The sequence below is a fragment of the Alternaria metachromatica genome (assembly GCF_023757995.1).
Source record: "Alternaria metachromatica strain BMP 0045 chromosome Unknown scaffold_1, whole genome shotgun sequence".
Lineage (NCBI taxonomy): Eukaryota > Fungi > Ascomycota > Dothideomycetes > Pleosporales > Pleosporaceae > Alternaria > Alternaria metachromatica.
Window position 1 is genome coordinate 488,574 of NW_026055492.1, and position 21,520 is coordinate 510,093.

The 21,520-nt window shown below is 51.4% G+C and overlaps 5 protein-coding genes across 5 annotated transcripts; 3 read left to right on the forward strand and 2 right to left on the reverse strand.

Annotated features, from left to right (window-relative positions):
• Window positions 1-568: 568 nt before the first annotated feature.
• J4E83_000156 (uncharacterized protein) lies at window positions 569-1,183 on the reverse strand (the record flags this gene model as incomplete). Its single annotated transcript, XM_049327120.1, has 2 exons — window positions 569-784; window positions 836-1,183. 2 exons carry the CDS (start codon window positions 1,181-1,183, stop codon window positions 569-571), a joined length of 564 nt encoding a protein of 187 aa, XP_049193265.1.
• Window positions 1,184-5,681: 4,498 nt separating this feature from the next.
• Window positions 5,682-10,109, forward strand: J4E83_000157 (uncharacterized protein; the record flags this gene model as incomplete). Its single annotated transcript, XM_049327121.1, has 4 exons — window positions 5,682-6,213; window positions 6,264-8,221; window positions 8,278-9,513; window positions 9,570-10,109. The coding sequence occupies 4 exons, from the start codon at window positions 5,682-5,684 to the stop codon at window positions 10,107-10,109; spliced, it is 4,266 nt and encodes a 1,421-aa protein (XP_049193266.1).
• A 684-nt stretch (window positions 10,110-10,793) lies between these two features.
• J4E83_000158 (uncharacterized protein) lies at window positions 10,794-11,911 on the forward strand (the record flags this gene model as incomplete). Its single annotated transcript, XM_049327122.1, has 2 exons — window positions 10,794-11,031; window positions 11,085-11,911. The coding sequence occupies 2 exons, from the start codon at window positions 10,794-10,796 to the stop codon at window positions 11,909-11,911; spliced, it is 1,065 nt and encodes a 354-aa protein (XP_049193267.1).
• A 2,648-nt stretch (window positions 11,912-14,559) lies between these two features.
• J4E83_000159 (uncharacterized protein) lies at window positions 14,560-16,335 on the reverse strand (the record flags this gene model as incomplete). The annotated part of the gene is made up of 4 exons (XM_049327123.1): window positions 14,560-15,370; window positions 15,419-15,605; window positions 15,654-16,011; window positions 16,060-16,335. The coding sequence occupies 4 exons, from the start codon at window positions 16,333-16,335 to the stop codon at window positions 14,560-14,562; spliced, it is 1,632 nt and encodes a 543-aa protein (XP_049193268.1).
• Window positions 16,336-20,277: 3,942 nt separating this feature from the next.
• J4E83_000160 (uncharacterized protein) lies at window positions 20,278-21,364 on the forward strand (the record flags this gene model as incomplete). Its single annotated transcript, XM_049327124.1, has 4 exons — window positions 20,278-20,507; window positions 20,564-20,634; window positions 20,701-20,928; window positions 20,976-21,364. The coding sequence occupies 4 exons, from the start codon at window positions 20,278-20,280 to the stop codon at window positions 21,362-21,364; spliced, it is 918 nt and encodes a 305-aa protein (XP_049193269.1).
• Window positions 21,365-21,520: the final 156 nt, after the last annotated feature.

Below are 21,520 nucleotides of genomic sequence, written 5' to 3' on the forward strand. Positions count from 1 at the left end.
TAACTAACTCTATTATTTAATAACTACTAAGTAGCTATATAAGCTAAGTATTATTAAGTAATACTTATAAATATAATTTTATATACTTAATAAAGTATTAAGTTATATAAGTTTTACTTTAAGCGCCTACTTAGTATATAATATAATATAACTTATAATAAGTATGCGCTATTAGCTGTATGTATAGGTCTACACTAAGTAGGCAAACACTTCCTCCGCGCTAAGATGGCTGCGGTGGATGGCGGAAGACGCACCAACTGAGACTGGGGAGGGGGATACTGACTTCAACTTCCCCATGCTCACATTTTCTCTTGAGGTAATAGCGTCATCGGCAAGCTGATATCACTGTCTAGTCTGCGTATGCAGCATACCTAGGTACGTTCTAGTGAATGCTTCAGCATGGTCGTAGTTAGCAACGCAGTTGGGCAAGAACAGAGAGGCTACTGTTCATGGAGGTAGAAGAAGAAGTTTAAGAGCGCTTATTCACACTCTGTTTCCATTTTATGCACCGAGTTTTGTTGTACACACGCTTCTCTAGTCTCCTTCAAAAGCAGACCTTCATACCACTCTAGCATCTCCGCCATTCCAACTTCCACGCAGCATGTTTGAAGTCATATGTACCAAAGTCCCCCTGAACGACTGGCCTAAAGTTGACGTTCAAGATACCAGGATTGCCATCTGCGCCAGTACACTTTGACCACTTCAGATCCGCGGTGCTGCTCCGCACAGTAATGTAGTCTTTGATCTCTGGGCCAGCACATGCGAGACCACCTGTGAGCACGCCCTGTATATCGTCAGCGTTTCTCCATTCAGCCTTGATATGATGACTATTCACAGTATTTCCAGCATTTTCACTCCAGAAGACCTGGGTATATGTATCCAGTCCGCTGTTTCCCTTCAAATTCACATCGCCCACGTAGTCCACTTGTCGAACCGCAACTTGCCAGCCTTCGCTTGCTCCAGCTGACTGAATGTGTACAGCACAGTTATCTGTTGTGTCGCCTTTGAGTTGCGTGAAGGAGACGCCGGCGCTGTCACCGAGGGTTGCGGTGTCAGACTTCACGGAACCAGAGTCATTAGGACATCCTGAGCCCGAGAAAACGAGCCGCGTTATTGTTGGAGAAGTTGGTGGGGCCGCGAGGGCTAGGAGTGGAAGGACGACGAGGGGAAGGAGGCAACGCATCGTTGGTGGTAGCGGCGGAGTGATGCCAGATGTAACAAGACTACAACGTTGTCTAAAGTGCGGCCTCTGTGTCGAGCGAAAGTTAATGACTTAGTATAAGGTTAGAATACGTATCTCAAACATCTCCTCAAAACCAGCGCGATCCTGAGCTCTTATACCGAAACAGTTTTCGAAAAGACCGATGCCGCATCAGAATTTCCCACGAGATCTGCATACCTCCCAGACAATCACGAATTATGGACTCCGTATAGCACTTTGTCGTCCCTTTATGCCCAATATCCAATAGCCGTTCCGTCCGCTCTCGACCACATACCATTGGCATTTACCCAGATTAAGCGAGCCGCGATCCAGGTCTTATGACCCTTGTCTCCAGCACCACCAACGAGAACGACAGCAATCTTGGTGGGCGATCGGGCTATTCTGGGCTTCTCAGCAATATCGTAGAACGAGCAGGGTCAGACTTCTGGAAGGGCCAGATCTGCAGTGCATATGACTGGGTGGCGATCGGGGTCGCGGTTGACTACTCTGGGGTCGACGTGTAAATTGCGTCTACGAAGAGTGTTCTCGCGTAAAGAGCATCCTCGTGTTTTGGAAATAAGGGAAGGACTTTATGTTGTAAGCAATGTGCTGAGATCCATGCCCTGGTCACGCCGCTGTCTTGTAGTGCCGAATATGCATAGGTGAACGGCTTAGTAGCTCATAGATGAACCAAAGTCCTTTGCAAGGTGAGGAGCTGTTCAAATACGACCGCTCTGGCTACAAATATGCGACTTGCCGAAGTACAAACCGGCCACGGCAGTGAGAGATTTTGAGAAGGAGGCGTTGCCTGACTCATGTAGAGAGTTCATTTTCCGATGGTGGAGAATGGCGTTGATGACGGGCACACGAGCTCAGCCCATCACACCAACCCTTGTCGACGCTAATGTAAGCGAGGGCGACCCGCGTCTTTCCGCATGCGCAGCACTCCATCCCCTCATCACAGACAAAGGTCATGCCTGAACCTCCGGAGAGTACCTCACAATGCGTAGGACGCTCAGGAGATCGTGCGATGCTTGTGCGAGATCGAAATTGAGCTGCGATCTACGCACACCCACATGCTCACGCTGTCGAAAACGGAAAGCCAGCTGTGTCTACGCAAACGAGCCACTTACCTCGTCGTCCACCGAGACTGTACCTTCTAATTATACTTCCCGGAGCATACGTAATGACACAAGTACCTCGCCTGTGTTGGATGGAAACCAACAACCTGCACTGTGGAACCATCCTGCAAATAAGGCCTTCGACCCGTTCGACACTTACCCAGCCACAAGACTACCCCGGGCTCGCGTTCAGCAACTCATGATTCATTGTACGTACCAAAAGCCGCACCGGATGCGCTGACAACTTCGCAAAACTACCATGACCCCCTTAGTTTTGTATATTGTCAAGAATCCCTCCCTGCTGAAGGTTCTTGCAACTACCCTGCTTACTGATACGCCATAGTCTTATCAAACATCGCCTTCCAGTATTATCCATTGGATCTCAACGCAATGTCAAACCCTTTCGTTGTGTCATGGTGGCCACTTGCGCTACATGACTCCGCTTTGTTCCACGTCAGCCTCCAGACAGCGTCGTTGGACATAGAGATGAGAGCTCAGAATGGATTCGACAACTCTGAGGTTCTCATGGCAGACTCCATTTCATTAGTCCGGCGACGAGTTGAAGACCCGCTTCAGGCTTATGAGGACGAAACCATGGACTCGGTCGTAACGCTTGCTGCCATAGAGGTATGATGATCTTCTGAACATTGGGGCCCCTTCATTTGATACGCTGACATCTGAAATTATAGTTTGGCAAAGGCAATTTGACAATTGGTAACATGCACATCGATGGCGTGAAGAAGATGGTGCGAATGCGAGGCGGCATACATCTTTTGAAACTCACAAGCCCCCTCACAGCGCGAATGGTCACGTGGTAATCATGTCACTCATCGTCCGCTATCTACGGTCGCTCTACTAATCCTCTAATCCAGGGTCTCATTGATACTGACGCAAAGTCCGCAATTTAGCGTCCAAGATCATCTGGATATTGGAGACGGAATAGCCCCGATATCGAAATGGTTGGATTTACCAGCGTCTTCTCAAGACCAGTCTTCACTCGGCCTTTCGGAACTCGACATGGATCCCACAATCGGCGATGTATTCACGCGGCTTCGACATGTGTTCCACGTATCACGCCAGCAAGAGCTCTCAACTACTCATCTGCATGACTTAACATGCTTCGTCTTGCACAAATTACTTTCCTGGTCACCATCGAAATCACAACTCAAATACTCGAACTCATGTTCGAATTCCCAATGCATCCGATACGCAATAGCATTATACATGCTCATCATTCATGGACCGACATACTTCTCGCATGCGCATCTACAGTCCACCTTAGTCATCGAACTCAAGAGATATATCGAGGACTTGATGCCTACATTTGCGACTGCAAACGCTGAAATCGCCTTGTGGGTATTGTCCATCGGTATGGTTGCATCGCAGGACACAGATACATCTGGCTGGTTCAGTGCATACGCCACGACTCTTGCTCATGATCTAGCACTATATACATGGGTAGAGGTTCGTTCGTATTTGGAAGTAGTGCTCTGGTACAAGATACAGCGCGGAGAGGGACAGTTCCGACAGCGATGGGAAGAGGCTCTGAGTACCGCATGATCTCGCAGATTCTCAGACACCTTGGTAACCGGATACAACCGCAAGTTGACAGGCACTTGCGCATTCTTCGTATGCTACTTACAACCTTGACCGTATGGTTTGGCACGTGATATACATGGTTGCCCAACGAGCAGCCTAGAGGCGCACGAGATCATCTCGCAATTCTGGCATGCGTCAAGGTCAAGCCCTCAAAAGCGCGAGTTCGAAACACGGTTAGCTGGGGGCCTTAATCTTCGGAGACTAAGCCTCTTCCGTCAACCTTCGCTCTGCGCCAGTAATGCACAGAGGCATGTCACGCAGTGGAGAGATCGTGTGGTCGGCTTCGGAGACTAAACCTTATTCAGCTTTTGACTGGATGTTCCGTGGACCGTATTGTGCTACATGCTTACGATGCTCGTTGGTGATATACAACCTTGCAAAGCCCGTCCGGCGAAGCGAGAGAATAAAGAAGTAAAAGAGTTGGTTGTATGGCGACACGATTTGGCATACTGTAAGCCGATCTGGAGAAGCTCGTAGCTCTCTCATATCACCACGCTATGTAGTCTTTCTTCCATTCATTCATGCGCAGTACCTGTTTGCCCGATGGAGAACATCTTTGCTCGGCTAGGGTCAAACTTCGCGTCAGCTACTTTCAAATCATAGAGCTATAAGCATTGCTGCAACCGTCTAGTCTTGATTCGCGGACGCTCAAATCGTAGGATTCAATTTCTGGGCGTTCTTACCTACCATGTATCTCGGCGCCTACGTGACGCGGATTGCGCATCGTTTGTGCGCCGACAAGCTAACCGGTATTCGCAGCTGTTCAGGCGTGTTATGTGGGTCCACCCCATACAAGGAAAAGCTTGAACAGGTCTGCAGCCTACATCAAGATAAAAACATGCAAAGTAGGTAGTCCAACGTCAACGTAGGCTCTCGAGAGTTTGGGGTGTCTCTTGGTTAGCGTGGGCCGAGGTCGTCATCATTGGCGATCATCACATGATGTCATCGATCTTCGAGTCGTTCTGTCTTCCGGCTTGCCAGCACGGTTTGTCTACGACCTTATAGCCCACACAATAACGATGCATACATGCGCGGAAACATTTATAAGGTCACCGAGAGGTCCAAACGTATCCAGCCTTGCGCAATACGGTCTGACGTACATGGGATGCACTTGAGAAACATCCGAGAAGCGATGGCATTCAAGGTTGTAACATGTTTTCCAATACAGGCGCATCGCTACGAGTACATGTCAACCGCACAAGAAACATCCGCAAAAGATTGCTGTTTGACCAAATCCAAGCTGACGTCCTCGGCGAATTCCTCATGACTAAGAACACAATAACCACAGATGTATCAGTAAACAACAGCAGTCAGGTAAGCGATCGGGTCTTCGCGGTTATATTTCAAATCTGTTATGGAACGGAGTCGGAGCCAGGCGTCTGGCGGCGCGTTGATCCTCCGACTCTCGTGGGCATATGTAACGGCCCGAAGAGGCGCAAGGGTACGGCCGTGTCTTCGACCCAGGCCTTACGGCCGTACTGCAGCACGCCCTCCACCACAACAGATTATGCGGTTCGACCTCTCTCCGGCCAAGAGCTTTGCCAGATGGCGCACGGAGTGGCTTCAGATCTATGGAAGAGATGATGTAGATAAGCAAATTTGGTACTTGACTATATGGACCACCGGTCCTGCAGGTTCTCTGGTCCACACCATCCAGCCGTCACTCCGTTGTCTTTTCAGCCGCCAACAACAAACTTCCTGTTACTGCAGTTGACCTCCAATCGATTCACGTACCTACTATACACAAGTTTGCACTGCAAATGCAATCAACGACTCCTAGTTCTGGGTACAGCACCGAGCGCGTCGATCAAGACTACTTACCCACCTCCAAGAGTGCACCCATCCAAAGCGAAACATGGCCTATCTCGCAAGAAGTCAGAGTACTCAGGGAGCGTGACGAAGCTAATGGCGGCAAAGCCCGGAAGTTGGGTGTGACATGGAAGAATCTCACAGTCAAGGGTATCAGCAACGATGCCGTCTTCAACGAGAACGTGCTGTCGCAGCTGAATCCATTCGGGAATAGGGGAAAGGGTGCGCCAATGAAGACAATCATCGACAACTCGTATGGATGTGTGAAGCCTGGAGGTATGTCGCGCCTATCCATCAAGCGCGAACCAAATGATGCTGACAGTTCTCCAGAAATGCTTCTCGTCCTGGGTAATCCGGGCGCAGGCTGTACCTCACTGCTGAACATATTGTCGAATCACCGACAAGGCTACGCCGATATTGATGGCGACGTCTCCTTTGGGTCCATGTCCAGTGATGAAGCCAAGTCCTACCGCGGTCAGATAGGTGCGTAGTCTTCTGGTGAAGCAACACTTCAAATGTTAACCTACCCACAGTCATGAATACAGAAGATGAGATCTTTTTCCCTACCATGTCCGTCGGTGCGACCCTCGACTTCGCAACACGCATGAAAGTCCCCTACAATCTGCCGCCCGACATCACTTCTGCCGAACAATACGCGAAAGTCTACAAGGAGTTTCTACTCAAATCACTCGGCATTGAGCACACACACGATACCAAGGTGGGAGACGAGTACATCCGCGGCGTCTCAGGCGGTGAGCGAAAACGCGTTTCCATCCTGGAATGTCTCGCAACGCGCGGCAGCGTCTTCTGCTGGGACAACTCTACGCGCGGCCTAGATGCTGGCACCGCACTGGATTGGACCAAGGCTATGCGTGCCATGACCGACATACTTGGGTTGACTACCATTGCAACCTTGTACCAAGCCGGCAACGGTATCTATGAGCAGTTCGACAAGGTGCTCATTCTCGATGAGGGAAAGCAGATCTATTTTGGTCCAAGAGAGGATGCAGTACCCTTCATGCAAGATCTCGGATTTCTCTGCGACCCAGCCGCAAACCAAGCCGACTTCCTAACCAGCGTAACGATCTCGGATGTGCGAGCCGTCGCCGAAGGCTATGAGGAGAAGTTCCCGCGCAATGGTGAAGAAGTACGTGCGGCGTACGAACAATCGTCCATCAAGCAAGCGATGATTGCGGAACTCGACTACCCCGACAGCGAGGAGGCGGAATTGAATACGGCCGACTTCAAAGAGATGATAGCCCGAGAGAAGCACAAGTTCCTTCCAAAGAATGCCGCTGTCACTACGAGCTTCTACTCTCAGGTCAAGACGGCCGTTACTCGACAGTACCAAGTGCTGTGGGGTGATAAGCCCGTGCTCATCGTCAAGCAAGTCTCTACCCTCATCCAAGCTCTTGTCGCTGGTTCGTTATTCTATGCCGCACCGGATCACTCAGCCGGTCTATTCCTCAAAGGTGGCGCACTGTTCTTTTGCCTTTTGTACCCTGCCTACATGGGGCTCTCAGAGGTGACAGACTCTTTCACTGGACGGCCTGTCCTGGCTAAACATCGATCATTTGCACTGCATTACCCCGCCGCTTTCGTCATCGCTCAGGTCGCTACCGACATACCATTGATGTTGTTCCAGATGTCGCACTTCGGAATCGTCGTATACTTCATGGTCGGACTCCAGACTACCGCAGAAGCTTTCTTTACCTTTTGGATCGTCATCTTCGCTTCAGCCATGGCCATGACTGCATGTTTCCGCATGATCGGTGCTGCCTTCCCGACATTTGATGCAGCGACGAAAGCTTCAGGTCTCCTCGTCTCGGCACTGTTCATGTATATGGGTTACATGATCATCAAGCCTGAGATGAAGCCTTGGTTTGTCTGGATCTTCTGGATCAACCCGATGGCCTACGCCTTTGAGGCTTTGCTAGGCAACGAGTTTCACGATCAACAAGTACCGTGTGTAGGTCCCAATCTCGCTCCCAATGGGCCAGGATACGTGCCAGACCTAGGTGGACAGTCATGTATTGGCGTTAATGGTGCACGACCCGGGGCTGTCATCGTCACAGGGGATGACTACCTGGCCTCCATGTCTTTCAGTCATAGCCATCTCTGGCGCAATCTCGGTATCATTCTCTCGTGGTGGGTCTTCTTCGTCGCTCTGACGATAGTGTTCACATCAAGATGGAAGGAGATGGGTGAGGGTGGCCGTGGACTCCTCATCCCAAGAGAGAAACAGAAGAAGACTCAGCATATCCACGTCGATGACGAGGAGTCTCAATCATATGAGAAGCCACATGCTAGCTCCGCGTCCTCCGGATCTGATAATACGCTCGCCAATCAACTCATCCGCAATACTTCAATCTTTACTTGGAAGAACCTTACGTACACTGTCAAGACTCCATCAGGCGATCGAGTTCTCCTTGACAACGTACAGGGATTCGTGAAGCCCGGAACTCTTGGGGCTTTAATGGGATCTTCGGGCGTAAGTCATACCTCAATGTCCACCGTGAGCGTCTTGAACTCTAACACTGTATGTAGGCTGGCAAAACGACATTACTCGACGTTCTCGCTCAGCGGAAGACCGACGGCACGATCCATGGGTCTATCATGGTTGACGGACGAGACCTCCCGGTATCGTTCCAGCGATCGGCAGGCTACGTTGAACAGATGGACGTACACGAGTCGTTGGCCACGGTCCGCGAGGCTTTGGAGTTCTCCGCTCTTCTCCGACAATCTCGTGAAACACCACGAGACGAGAAGCTCCGCTACGTGGACACCATAATTGACCTCTTACAACTCCACGACATCGAGCATACACTCATCGGCCGACCTGGTGCTGGCCTTTCCATCGAGCAGCGTAAACGATTGACGATCGGCGTTGAACTGGTAGCGAAGCCCAGCATCCTGATATTCCTGGACGAGCCGACGTCTGGCCTCGATGGGCAAGCTGCATACAACACTGTGCGCTTCTTGCGCAAGCTCGCGGAAGTCGGACAGGCTATCCTCGTAACGATCCACCAACCATCAGCCCAGTTGTTCGCGCAATTCGATACGCTTCTTTTACTCGCCAAGGGTGGCAAGACTGTCTACTTTGGCGATATCGGGGACGATGCAAGTACGGTGAAATCCTACTTCGCTAGCAAGGGAGCGCCATGTCCACGTGAGGCAAACCCTGCCGAGCACATGATAGAGGTCGTCTCCGGCAGTTTGTCTCAGAACACGGACTGGAACAGGGTTTGGCTCGAATCCCAACAGCACAACGACGTGACCGAAGAGCTTGACAGGATCGTTGCGGAAGCCGCCGCTCGCCCACCGGGTACTGTCGATGATGGCTATGCGTTTGCCTCGCCCATGTGGGAGCAAGTGAAAATAGTCACGCATCGTATGAACGTCTCGCTTTTCCGCAACACCGATTACGTCAACAACAAGGTGATTATGCACATCCTCTTGGCTTTACTGAACGGCTTCACCTTCTGGATGATTGGCGATAGTCTTCAGGACTTGCAGTTGCGACTGTTCACTGTATTCAGCTTCATTTTCGTGGCCCCTGGCGTCATCTCCCAGCTACAACCGCTGTTCATTCAACGCCGCGATGTTTACGAAACGCGCGAGAAGAAGAGCAAAACATACCACTGGGCGCCATTCGTGACAGGATTGATCGTTTCGGAGCTTCCGTATCTGGTCGTGTGTGCGGTCATGTACTATGTGTGTTGGTACTTCACGGCAGGTTTGCCTGGTGCAGCCAAGTACGCTGGTAGCACATTTTTCGTTGTGGTAGGCAACCCCCCTCTCATGGAAGCGTCGACGGTGCAGAAACTGACATCTCGCAGCTTGTTTACGAGTTCCTGTATACTGGTATCGGGCAAATGATCGCAGCCTACTCTCCAAACGCCGTATTCGCCTCGCTCGTCAACCCTCTCTTCGTCACGACACTGGTGTCATTTTGCGGAGTTCTGGTTCCCTACAGTCAACTCGAGCCGTTCTGGAGGTACTGGCTTTACTATCTGGACCCGTTCAACTACCTGATGTCCTCGCTCTTGGTGTTCACCACCTGGTCAGCGAATGTGGACTGCAAATCGAGCGAGCTCGCCATCTTCGACCCTGCTGCCAACCAGACCTGCGGCGAATACCTCTCAGTCTACCAGCAGGGTATGGGATCCGGTGTCACCCTGCTCAATCCCGATGCCACCGTCGACTGCCGCGTGTGCCAGTACAAGAGCGGAGCGGACTTTCTCCGGACCCTGAACCTTGCGGAGGAGTATTATGGGTGGAGGAACGCCGGCATCGTCGTGTTGTTCTCGGTGAGCAGTTACACACTGGTGTACTTGATGATGAAGTTGAGGACCAAGGCTACAAAGAAGGCGGCGTAGAGGGGCGTCGTGTTGTGAGATGGGATGAGATGCGAGACGGACGCGTCGGTAATGTTGCGGCGAAGACGACGGTCAGCGGAGTTTCTGTGCGGGCGCTGTGCATAGGTGGCGTAATTTAGATTTCCTATTTAGATTTCCTATATCGTGTATCAAAACAACTGTCTCTTGACGGAACGCGTGGAGAATTTGGCCTGTGAACCTATCGTGCCTGTGAGGCTCTAGCAGTCGCCAAGCGCTTGGCTAGCTCCGATGACTAATCTAGCGTCTCACACATCCGCCGACGTGACCGTCCAAGCGTCTTGCGTGCCGGCACTGCTACATCTTCAAGAGCACTCTAGCCCACCGCACAGCTCGCAGTCTACCTATCTTTAGGAACTCCGATACACGACCTACCGGAATCTCGGGGTCTCCAATGGACGCCCGAAGAGACGCGATGGATGGAGTAATCCGCCTGATAGCGCCGCGGCGTGGGATTGGCGTCTCCAACGGCGACCCGCTGCACCGACGTCATGGTCCAGGAACGCGGCCCAGGTCGCGTGCGCGACGACGACGATGATGCTAAACTCTGTCCTCCTAATTTCACGCTTGAAGACTACTCGAAGCTTTACATCATTCTGACCACCGCTACCACACGATCGACTCGGACTTTCCTCCGCTACCGACTGCTAGACGTCTCTTCCCATCATGGGTGTGGCTGCAGGCGAACTCATCGTACCTTTCACCGGCGCCATTCAAGCTGCCTTCTCGGTGCTCCTGACCATTGCTTTTGGTGTTGTCGCAGCACAATGCAACTTACTTTCGCCCAACGCGGCGAAGGAGGTGTCGAAGCTATGCGTGCGCATGTTTCTGCCGGCTTTGTTGATCTACAAAATTGGCTCCAATCTGCATCAGGACACCGGAGTGCGATATGTGCCTGTTCTGAGTAAGTATACTTTGTTGGGCCTTCGTCAACTATATGCTTACCACAATTGCTAGTATGGTCGATATCCTATACACTACTTTCCGTCCTCGTCGGCCGCGTCCTTACGCGACTCTTTAAACTGCCAGCTTGGGTGGCACCAGCAATCGCCTTTAATAACACGACCTCTCTTCCCCTCCTCCTTATACAGTCTCTCAAGCAAACCCAAGTTCTTGATGCCATACTCATTGGCGGCGAGTCTGGCAGTGAGGCCATGGATCGAGCCGAATCATACTTCCTGGTGAATGCAATGGTTAGCAACTCGCTTACCTTTGCTCTTGGGCCGCGCTTGCTGAGGCCAGGAGATGAGGACGCATCCAATGAACTACATGGAGAGGACGATGATTCGGAGAACGGCGAAGCGAACGGAGACGGCGAGAGCAGTGATATGGAGCGAGGTCCTGATGGGATCGTCGATGAGGAGACTTCGCTGCTCCCACAACAGTTGACCAAGCCCGCAAATCGTGTGGAGGTAAAGGGATATTTGAAGACAAGAGCATGGTTCAACAACTCGTCTCCGTGGCTACAAGAGACACTGGAAATCACATGGCATTTTGCCAACGCTCCCTTGATCGGTGCCATCGTCGGAGCAGTAATCGGATTGACGCCCGCGCTTCATCGAATCTTTTTCAGTCCTAGCAACGAGGGTGGTTATCTCAACGCGTCGATCACGGCGGCGATAAAGAATATCGGTGATCTGTTTGCTTCGTTGCAGATCATTGTTGTTGGGGTAAAGCTCAGCAAGAGCCTGTTGCGCATGAAGCGCGGAGAGCACAGTGGGGAGGTGCACAAGGGTAGTCTGGCGACCGTGACCTTGATTAGATTCATCATCTGGCCCTTGTAAGATTCTTTACCCGCTACATGGAGGAAGCTTCGACTAATCGACAACAGAATAAGCATACCTTTGATCTACGCAATCGCCTCGAAGACGGAGCTTCTAGATGCAGACCCTATGCTTTGGTTCTCGATGATGCTCATGCCGACCGGTCCGCCTGCTATGATATTGGTAGCGCTAGCCGATGTTACAGGTGCAGCGGAGTCGATGAAGATGACTGTTGCAAAATTCTTAACAGTAAGAAACCATCAGATACTGTCAGCTGGTAGCATCCACTAACCCACCTGCAGATCAGTTATGCAGTCACTCCCATGATATGCTTTGCTGTAGTTGGAGCTTTGAAAGCTACCGAAGCTGCGATCGATCAATGAGCACGCGTGTTGCGTCTTTTCTCTTCAAATTCTTCTATCACCTAGCTCTAAATTGCAAGATGCTCGATACATGCATCGTTGAATCCGCTTGCTGTCGTAGGCATGATCGAGGTTCTCCAAGCTTCGCGTGAAACAAACTCTCGACTTCCACAATGTCACCCATTGACATCTATCCAATCAGTCATTTTAAGAGTCTGCCTGACTATGCGGAAAATGTAGGCTACCGATACTCAACATAGGCCGCATGTTTCCGGTATTCAGACAAGTGTCGCAAGTAGTCAGAGCGAACAACTCTTCCGTCGTCCGTATATCATGTCAGAAACAAATACGCGAATGCAGATATATAAGTCATGATGGCAAGGTCCCTCCCACATCTCAACCTTCAAGTTGCTACATTTCAGGCGGCTGGGTCGATCTCGGTCCGAAACCTACATTGCGCTATATGTGAACTGTGCAAGCAACATCAAATTCAACATCGTTGGATGCTTTGCTTAGACGTAAAGTTGCGTACTTTGCGCAGATACTCAATCGTGTTCCTAAAGACATGTATTTCATCAAGTCTTTGATGCTGGGTTCAATGCCCCTACTTTGGTGTGGCGAATGTCGCACCTGCCTATCAAGGCTAAAGGCCGTTGCGGGGCACGATAGCTGCGCTTGATTAGGTACATAATCTCTTCAGCATCATCTCTTTAATTCTGAGACGACTGTTGTATACAATATTGCCTTGTTCCTGAGTGCTTGCATCATGAAGACATTATCCATCCTGTTCTCGATCGCTTCGTTCACGTTCGCGCATCCAAAGCCTACAAAGCCTCTCTCATGGACGCTTACACCCACAGACAGTACACAACAGTTCCGCGGCCTTTCGCCTGTTGACGAAAGGGTACTGTGGGTGTCCGGTACGTCTGGCACCATCCTACGTACCACCAACTCCGGGAGAACATGGGTCGACGTGTCCCCGCAATTTGTGTCCGAGAATGCTTCAGACTTCCAGTTCCGCGATATTCAGGCTTTCTCCAAGAAAAATGCCGTTGCTTTATCGATCGGGGAGGGAAACTTGTCACGCATCTACAAAACGGATAATGGGTGAGTTGCTCGTAACAAATTACATGCAACACGTATACTGACTTCGCGCGCCAATGTCCAGCGGAAAGAGTTGGAGACCCACGTTCATCAATGAGGAAAAGACAGCATTCTACGATTGCATGGCGTTCGAGACAAAAAGAGGTAGAGAAGGCCACGGCGTTGCAATGAGTGATCCTGTCGACGGCAAATTCCGTCTGCTAGAAACGTGGGATGGTGGCGCGCACTGGTCTATTGTCTCAAACAACACGATGCCGCCAGCGCTGGATGGCGAATTCGGCTTCGCAGCAAGCGGAACATGCATTGAAGCTGCGGCGGGCCGATGGTACATCGCAAGTGGCGGCGTGGATCCAGGAAGAATCTTCTACACAAGTTCCGATAGCGTCAGTCATGGCTGGCAGGTCGCGAACTCGTCCATCTCTGGTGGTGCCGCTGCCGGTGTATTCTCAGTACGTTTTCGCGATACGCGTCACGGTATCGCAGTCGGCGGAGATTATGAGAAACCCACAGCCAGCAACAACACGGCGTCTTGGTCGAACGATGGCGGCGTGAGCTGGCGAAAGGCTGACTCGTTTCCGCGCGGATATAGATCGGGTGTCAGTTGGGTGCCAGGGAGGAGACAAACAGCCGTTGCAGTTGGAACTAGTGGGTCAGATGTCACTATCGACGGAGGGAGTAATTGGGTTCCTATCGGTAATGGAACGTTCGATGCTGTCGAGTGCGTTGAGAGAGACGTTTGCTGGGCCAGTGGGTCTGGCGGACGGGTTGCAAAACTGGATCTACGGGGGCTGTGAGCCATGATATCAACTTGAGGCATCTTTATCAGTTCAACCAGATCTGTGGGTATTAAAACAAAAGTTTACAACGCTGTAAGGCAGCGTAGGCTTATTAGTATTTATTTTGAATGCTTTGCGGGAGGTACATGTCTACTTCTATCCCTGAGTGGGGTGAGATCTCGAGAATATCCGCCTAAAGACGTCCATGTCAATGGCTTCATAAAACTTTGGAGACGCAATGGTTGTCTCCAATCCAACCTTCGCTGGCGTTGCACGGCAATATCCTCATCAAAGCCACCCTGAACTTGTGTATATACAACCGTGACGAAAAGTCGCATTACTTAGTGCTAGCCCAGGGGCAAACGCGACTTTTGGGCAACGTATGCTTCGTCGCGTGATCATGATACAGTGGTGTTGAGTCGCTCAATTATTGTCGTAGTCTGCAAGGTGGAATCACTCTTAATTCGATGCCCTCGTCTTTAATCGTCGTGGGAACGCTCAGGTAGGATTCGCGTGATCGAAACGGTGAAGCTGTCAGGGGTGGTGTAGGCGTGGCGTCTCTGTTTCCCTTTTCCACGTCTGCGGAACCGTGCAGCGATGAGGTAACGTCGTCATTATCGTTGTTGCGGAACACCACGTAGAAAATGATGGTTGTGAGGGCCATGGCTCCGGCCAGACTACCGTAGAATCGAGTAAGGTATGGATCGCGCGCCCCTTCCGCGATGACTAGCGCGATAGCAGAGCCTATCCCCGTAATGAGCATGTTGATGGCCTGTACGAGCACTTTCATCTCCTTGGGTGCGTGCTTCTCTGCGTATTCCATGGCTGTCGTCATGGCGAAAACCTCGCCCGTCGCTATGAGAAAATAAAGCGGCGCTTGTACCCAAACATTAGGCCGATCTTGTGCGACAGATTGGCGGTCTCCGCAGTCTGTTGGGTGGTCGAAGCAGGGCGGGGATGCATAAATGTAATGCTGCACTAGAGTTGCGTGCAGCATCGAGAGTACGACGAAGCAAAAGCCAATGGCAATGCGAGTGACTGGCTTCAGATATATGCGCCGCTTGGCTAGCATGGGGTTGAGGACGTACTCCACAAACGGACTGACTATAATGCATGCCACTTGGTTCATGCCGGGAAGGACATCGTTGGGTGTACTACCAGTATCCATATCGCTCGCTTGAGAGATCAAGTTGTTCTGCATTTGGTCGAAGCAGATGTAGAAGACGATGAATGCTAGGCTAGTCTCCATGTTAGTATGCTTGAGAAACAAAAGTGGTAGCACTTACAGCACGCGACAAGCGCCTAACGCACGTGTCAGTTCGTCGACGAACTGGCTACTCCATGGAACTTCCTTGGATTTCTCCAGGCGCTGATACGCTGGGTCTGCGCGATCCATCCGGCACCCGTTACGGACGGCGCAGCTGAGAACTTTCGCAGCAGGTACAATGACATCTGCCTCCTGATGTGGGTTGACTGTAATGTTTTAGCATAAGGCGTACCAAATGAGTGAGTCATGCGTACCGAAACACTTCCTTCCGAAGACCAGCATCCCAAGGGCGATGATGATACAGCCAAGACCCAGCGCATACGAAGGAGCGAAATCATGGTGCCTCTCAATGTAGACACAAGGAAATGCCGACAAAGCTCCTACGTTACCAATCCAGAAGTATAGATTGTAAATGAACTTGAGAGTGATTTCGCTGTCAACGACGACCCGTTCGCCTTTCGACGATGCTGGTAAGTACTTCGAAAGACATGTTCGCGCTACGCGTCTCCTCAGCCATTGAAGCAAACGGTTCTGCGTTCCGCAAAGCGTCATTTCTCGTGGAGCTCTATCTGTGTACTGGTTGGCGATGAAAGACCTCATGATGGCCTGGGTCTAAGAAATTCAGTACGCATAAGAATGGTTGTTGACTGCTTTACTCACACCACCCCCACCAAGGGCTATCAGGACCATTGCAATGATCAGACCTGGCAGACCCGCGCCTCGACCGAGCATGGAGGGTAGCGAGCTGACGACCAGTGCAAGACATCCCAGGGCATATACCGTCAAGCTGATCAACAAAGTTTTGTATTGGCCCAGATGATTATCTGCCAACGGCGCTATGAAGACCGGACTTGTGAAGTAGACTATGAAGAATCCACAGTAAACGCGTGTTGCCGTCGTTTGGCCAAGGTCAAGCGCACCAGGGGTGTGCTCCATATCGTGATGCCGGGGATGTTCCATGTAGTTTTCTATAACAAGCTAGTCAGAACAGTTGATGGAGACGAGGTATTGGCAGCGACATACGCCAAGGGGCTGTGACTGCAATAGAGTTAGTGCTAGTTCGAGCATGATGTTGCGGTGTGATCAAAACACTCACGTCCCCAGAAAGTTGCCCTCTCCCAAAATCCGATGACAGCAACGATCCAAAGCTGCCATGGTATACTACCTCTGACACGCCGCAGTTCAGAAACATTATGCTCGGACTTTGTGTCATTCGTACTAGACGCCTGTGATACTGGGCTGTTTCGTGTACTGCCTTTAGGGTCAGTGCTGGTGGTTATCATTGTGTTGATTGAGGACTTGCCCGTTCATGGTTGCGGTTCGCTCCAATGCCAGAGCACTGTGTTCGCCCGCCGTTGGTTTGATAAAAGAATGAGAAGAGACCGTGAATTCGCCTGCGAATTGACCAAGCCGGGACAGAAGTGAAGAGCGCGTTGTGTGCTAGTAAAGCGACTCCCGAAGAGCGAGGGAAATGAAAGTTTGGTGGTAGCGACAAGCGCGAGAGCCCAATAACGAGTGAGTTGCTGTCGACCTGCAGTTACCTTACTCAATACCTACCAATGTTGCGGTGAAAACGTGCTCCATCTGTAGGTTCCTGCTGGTGCGGCTGCCCGTGCGGGAAGGAGGTATGCAGACGTAATCGCGTCTTGAATGCTCAGTAGTGTTTGATCAGCGTTTTTGTGTGCTACCCTTCTGGGTTTGTACACCGAAAAGCCATTAGTGGGGTTGCCACACTTCAAAGAGAAATGAGTGTTCGATTCATGGGGCGCGGTTACTGTCATCCAACAGCACGCATTGATACAACATCCACAAGTGTTGGTTGAGCAGCTGTTCTACAAAGTGGTGACGCCTGCGTTGCACTCGTATCGCTACCGCGTGCCAAGTTTCAGTAAGAGCTCTTTTGGATGAGGTGACGTTACGAAGGACCGGATTGTGGATTCAGTGCCAGAGAACGAGGACCCGGGTACCAGGTGCAGAGACAGGTACCCGGGTCGTGAAGCCATGGCTGCGTTCGCCGCGCGCGCGAGGCCAGGGCTCTTCTCCAAAACTCCGGAACAGAATCTGGAGTCCCCACATGCTACTTCAGAAATTGGAAATGTGTTCTGATCCCATCCACAGATGGGTGTAGCCATAGGTGCCAGTTTCCCGTTTTCTCACCTACACACGTTCACGTTTACGGTGTTTCTACAGGCGCTTGCTCTTGGTGAGGAAGGAATCCACAGAGGCTCAAAGAGTAGCTTCTCTTTTGCATGCAAGCGTCCGGTCTCTCGTCATGAGCCGGGCAGGTGCAGATGGTCCAACACCGCACAGTGCCACCCGTCGGATTTATGAGCCTATGCCGTCTCGTGCTGTCGTATTGTGCGATTTATCCTTCGACTTGGGGTTTTGATGGAGACACTGGAACAGAAAAAGTGATGTATACGATTGTACGATGGGGCGCCTTCGAAGGCTTACGGGAAGATGCACGCCCAAGCTTCCGCGCCGGTGATTACGTCAGCTGGCTCTTGCGCGGGGCCAGGATACTTCCCAACCACCAACTGGGATCCCGTAGCTTTGGCCCTCGTCACGTTCCGAAAGGTACTTTTTCAGCATACGCGTACCTGCATGTCTTGTTTGCAGCTTTTCACCGCTTCGTCCGGCAGCGCTGGGGTGTCATTCTCCGCTCTTTCAACGAGACGTGAAAGTCGATCAGATTAAGCTCGAAGATGATACCAGATACGACCTTCTTTATGGCTGAATCATGGCAATTGGGGCAAGTCGCACAATGGATACTTACGGCGCTACTCCGATGTAGTCTCCGTCTTTGGCTCTGCTGCAGCCTCACTTTGGAATGAGCGTGTGATTGCCACGTCGCTTACGGATTCCTCTTGCTCCATTGCAGAAGGGACTTTTTCCTTTTTTCCTGAGGCTTCGGTGGCGGTGAGTCGCTCAACCAGTGAGGTAATGACGCGGGCATCATTTGTCGGTGTCGCCAGATCGCAACCGACGTGTGACCAAGACCGACGGCTCAAAGGCGACCATCGTGGACTGGAATTTCGTTTTGGCGCCTCGACTCACGGGAAGCCTGACAACCAACAGTCAAACGCAGGACTGATTGGTGTGACTACCACTAAATAACGTCCCGAACAGCGACACGGCCTAGCCCCAACTCCCAACCGTGGGGTTGCAGATGATCGTCGTAAAATCGCGGGGCTGGACTGTGCCGCTGGGAAATGTAAGACGCGTCCTGCAGGTGGCACCAGGCACGAGTAGTGCGAAATCGGAATTTGCTCCGAAGTATTTACCGGCTCCCCCGTACTCGTTCATCCATTGTTCACATTACACGTCTCCTCAACATTGTTCCCCACTGTCGTTTACCTCGCCTATAATGTACCACCTAGACGGCAATCCGGCTCCTTCCGACCAAACATTGTTTCAAGATCTACTCAAGATCACCACATCGAAATGGCAGTCAATGCTCAAGAGGGATGCGACACCGGCACGACAGGAGCCTGCGTCGCGACCTTCCGTGTCCAGAACCTCGACTCAACTCTCGGTGCCGATATCGAAAGAGTAGAGACTCTCCATTATGTCCACGGACGAAACAGGTCGCAAAGCCTCCGCAAATCTTTTGTTCACGCAGCGTCGCGTCACTCTCTATTCGGAACGCTACACTCGCAATTGGAGTAATCAGGAACCGAGCGACACCTTGTCTGTTACTGACACCTGCGATCGTCATACTGGGCGGGTCAAGAACTGAACAACACCGGCGACCCTGATGATGCATGTACCAACATGATGGCTCAATGGAGTAGTGATATCGAATCTGTCAGGTGTACAACACGGCAAGTCTGGATGAAGTGGCAGCGTTCACGCACTATAACGGTTCAATCGTTCGTAAAGGTAAGTTCCCCTAATACACTTGCGCAAGCTACTTTGCTAACCTCGTCAAAGGCAGTCTTCTGTTTCACGTCAAAACGTACGTTTGCTCCACAGCGTGCCTCATCGCTTCCCGGCGCGCAACCCGCTACTCGCAGCGCTCCATCATCACATCCACCTCGCAGACTTGCAAACCGCTGGCTGCGCATACACTCAGGTCTTTCGTGGGAGACGGAATAGAACCGGCGGACAGCATTGAGGGATAAACTGTGGTGTTACGATACGCTGTGCAAGTGCTCCTCTTCTGCTCAGGCCCAACCATGTGTTCACTCCGAAGCGGTCGGTAACATATCTGCTAGCAAAACCAGGGAAAAGCCATGGAGCTTTGCTTGGTTGTCTGAGCGCGGTTGCCCAGTACTTGATCGACCAAACGGACGCACCAATCCAATGTCCTCTTGCATTGCTTGATGGATCCTGCCTTCTCAGCAACAACGTACCAGTAGGCGCCAGTAGTTTAAAGAGGTCTGCCCTCAAATGGTCACAATACAAAACTTCATCTCATTGTTATATCGTCAGACTTACAGAACCCGTCATGAGCGTGGCCAACTCCGACCAGCCATAGCCTGTGTGTCCGCATCCCTGTCAGGTCTTGCGCGAGCGACATATTGCATATGACTTGACATACTATGGGGCATCTGATCTTAGTCCGATTAGGCACGGAGCACCCAGGCCGATCAGCATATAAAGACATCTTAGCCACCCATAATCTAATGTATAGTGTACGATTGCAAAGACTCGCCCAAAGATCGGTACGGCAATCTACGACCACAGCACATGGCTCGCATTATCGAGATTCGTATTATCAGTCATTTCGACCAGCTTAAGCCACGCGCTCCAATTTGTTTAGCTAATATAATCCATGATAAATCATGATAACCATCAGTATCTTGGATGGTACTTCACTGCACTCCCATTTACTCCAGCAAGTCTCAAACCCCTACCATAACACACTTCTCCAATATGAAGAATCTTATCCTCTTCGCGCTGGCAAGTGTTGTCTCAGCCCATACCATTTTTCAGAAAGTCTCTGTCAACGGCGTGGAGCAGGGTCAACTGAAGGGCGTCCGCGCCCCCGATTCTGACTACCCTATCACAAATGTCAACGACGCGGCTTTTGCTTGCAACAAAGACATCAAGCATACAGATAGCACTGTGATAAGCATTCCGGCTGGAGCAAAGGTCGGCGCATGGTGGGAACTCCGATGTATGGACTGTATGAAAGACTGACACTGACTTCGCTGAACAGGTGGGGACACGTCATAGGTGGAAAACAGGGTGCTAACGATCCCGATCATCCTATTGCTGCGAGTCACAAAGGTAGGTGGCGCTTCATGATAATTCTCTCGGTCATGTAGAAGCAGATAGCTAATGTATCCACCGCAGGGCCGATACAATACTACCTTGCCAAGGTAGACAATGCCGCAACCGCTGGCACCACAGGCCTCCAATGGTTCAAGGTTGCCCAAGACGGTCTGAGTAACGGAAAATGGGCTGTGGACACGATGATTGCGAACGGAGGTTGGCACTACTTCAACATGCCTACTTGTGTTGCTCCGGGCGACTATCTGCTGCGTGTCGAGCTCATTGCCCTCCACAGCGCTTCGGCGCAAGGTAATTAGCCCGAGCCATCGCACTATCAAACTGCTGACGTTCAACAGGCGGCGCCCAATTCTACATGGAATGCGCACAGATCCGCGTCTCGGGTAGTGGCACAAACAAGGGCTCCAACTTCGTCTCTTTCCCTGGTGCTTACAAAGCCAACGACCCCGGTATCCAACTCAGTATCTATGACACCACTGGGAAGCCCTACATGGGTGGCAAGGCCTATTCCATTCCAGGGCCTGCGCCGCTAACTTGTGCGGCTGGGCAAGATGGCGGCAGTGGCTCCACACCAGCGCCTCAACAGCCAGCTCCAGCACCAGAAGCGCCGGCTGCGGGAGCCGCACTATACGCGCAGTGTGGAGGCGCCACGTGGACTGGTCCAACGACCTGTGCGCAGGGAACATGTAAAGTAAGCAGCGAGCATTACTCACAATGCGTGCCGTAACATGTCCGCCGAGATGTTGTAGTGTATGCAGTCGACTGCGACCGGACAATTAAGGCTTTCGGAACACTACTCATGTCTTGATCATTTCTACCCGTCAAATCTCGCGACTACGGCATCTTCGCACATGCCTTTCGAAATTATCCCTACGCGTGAACT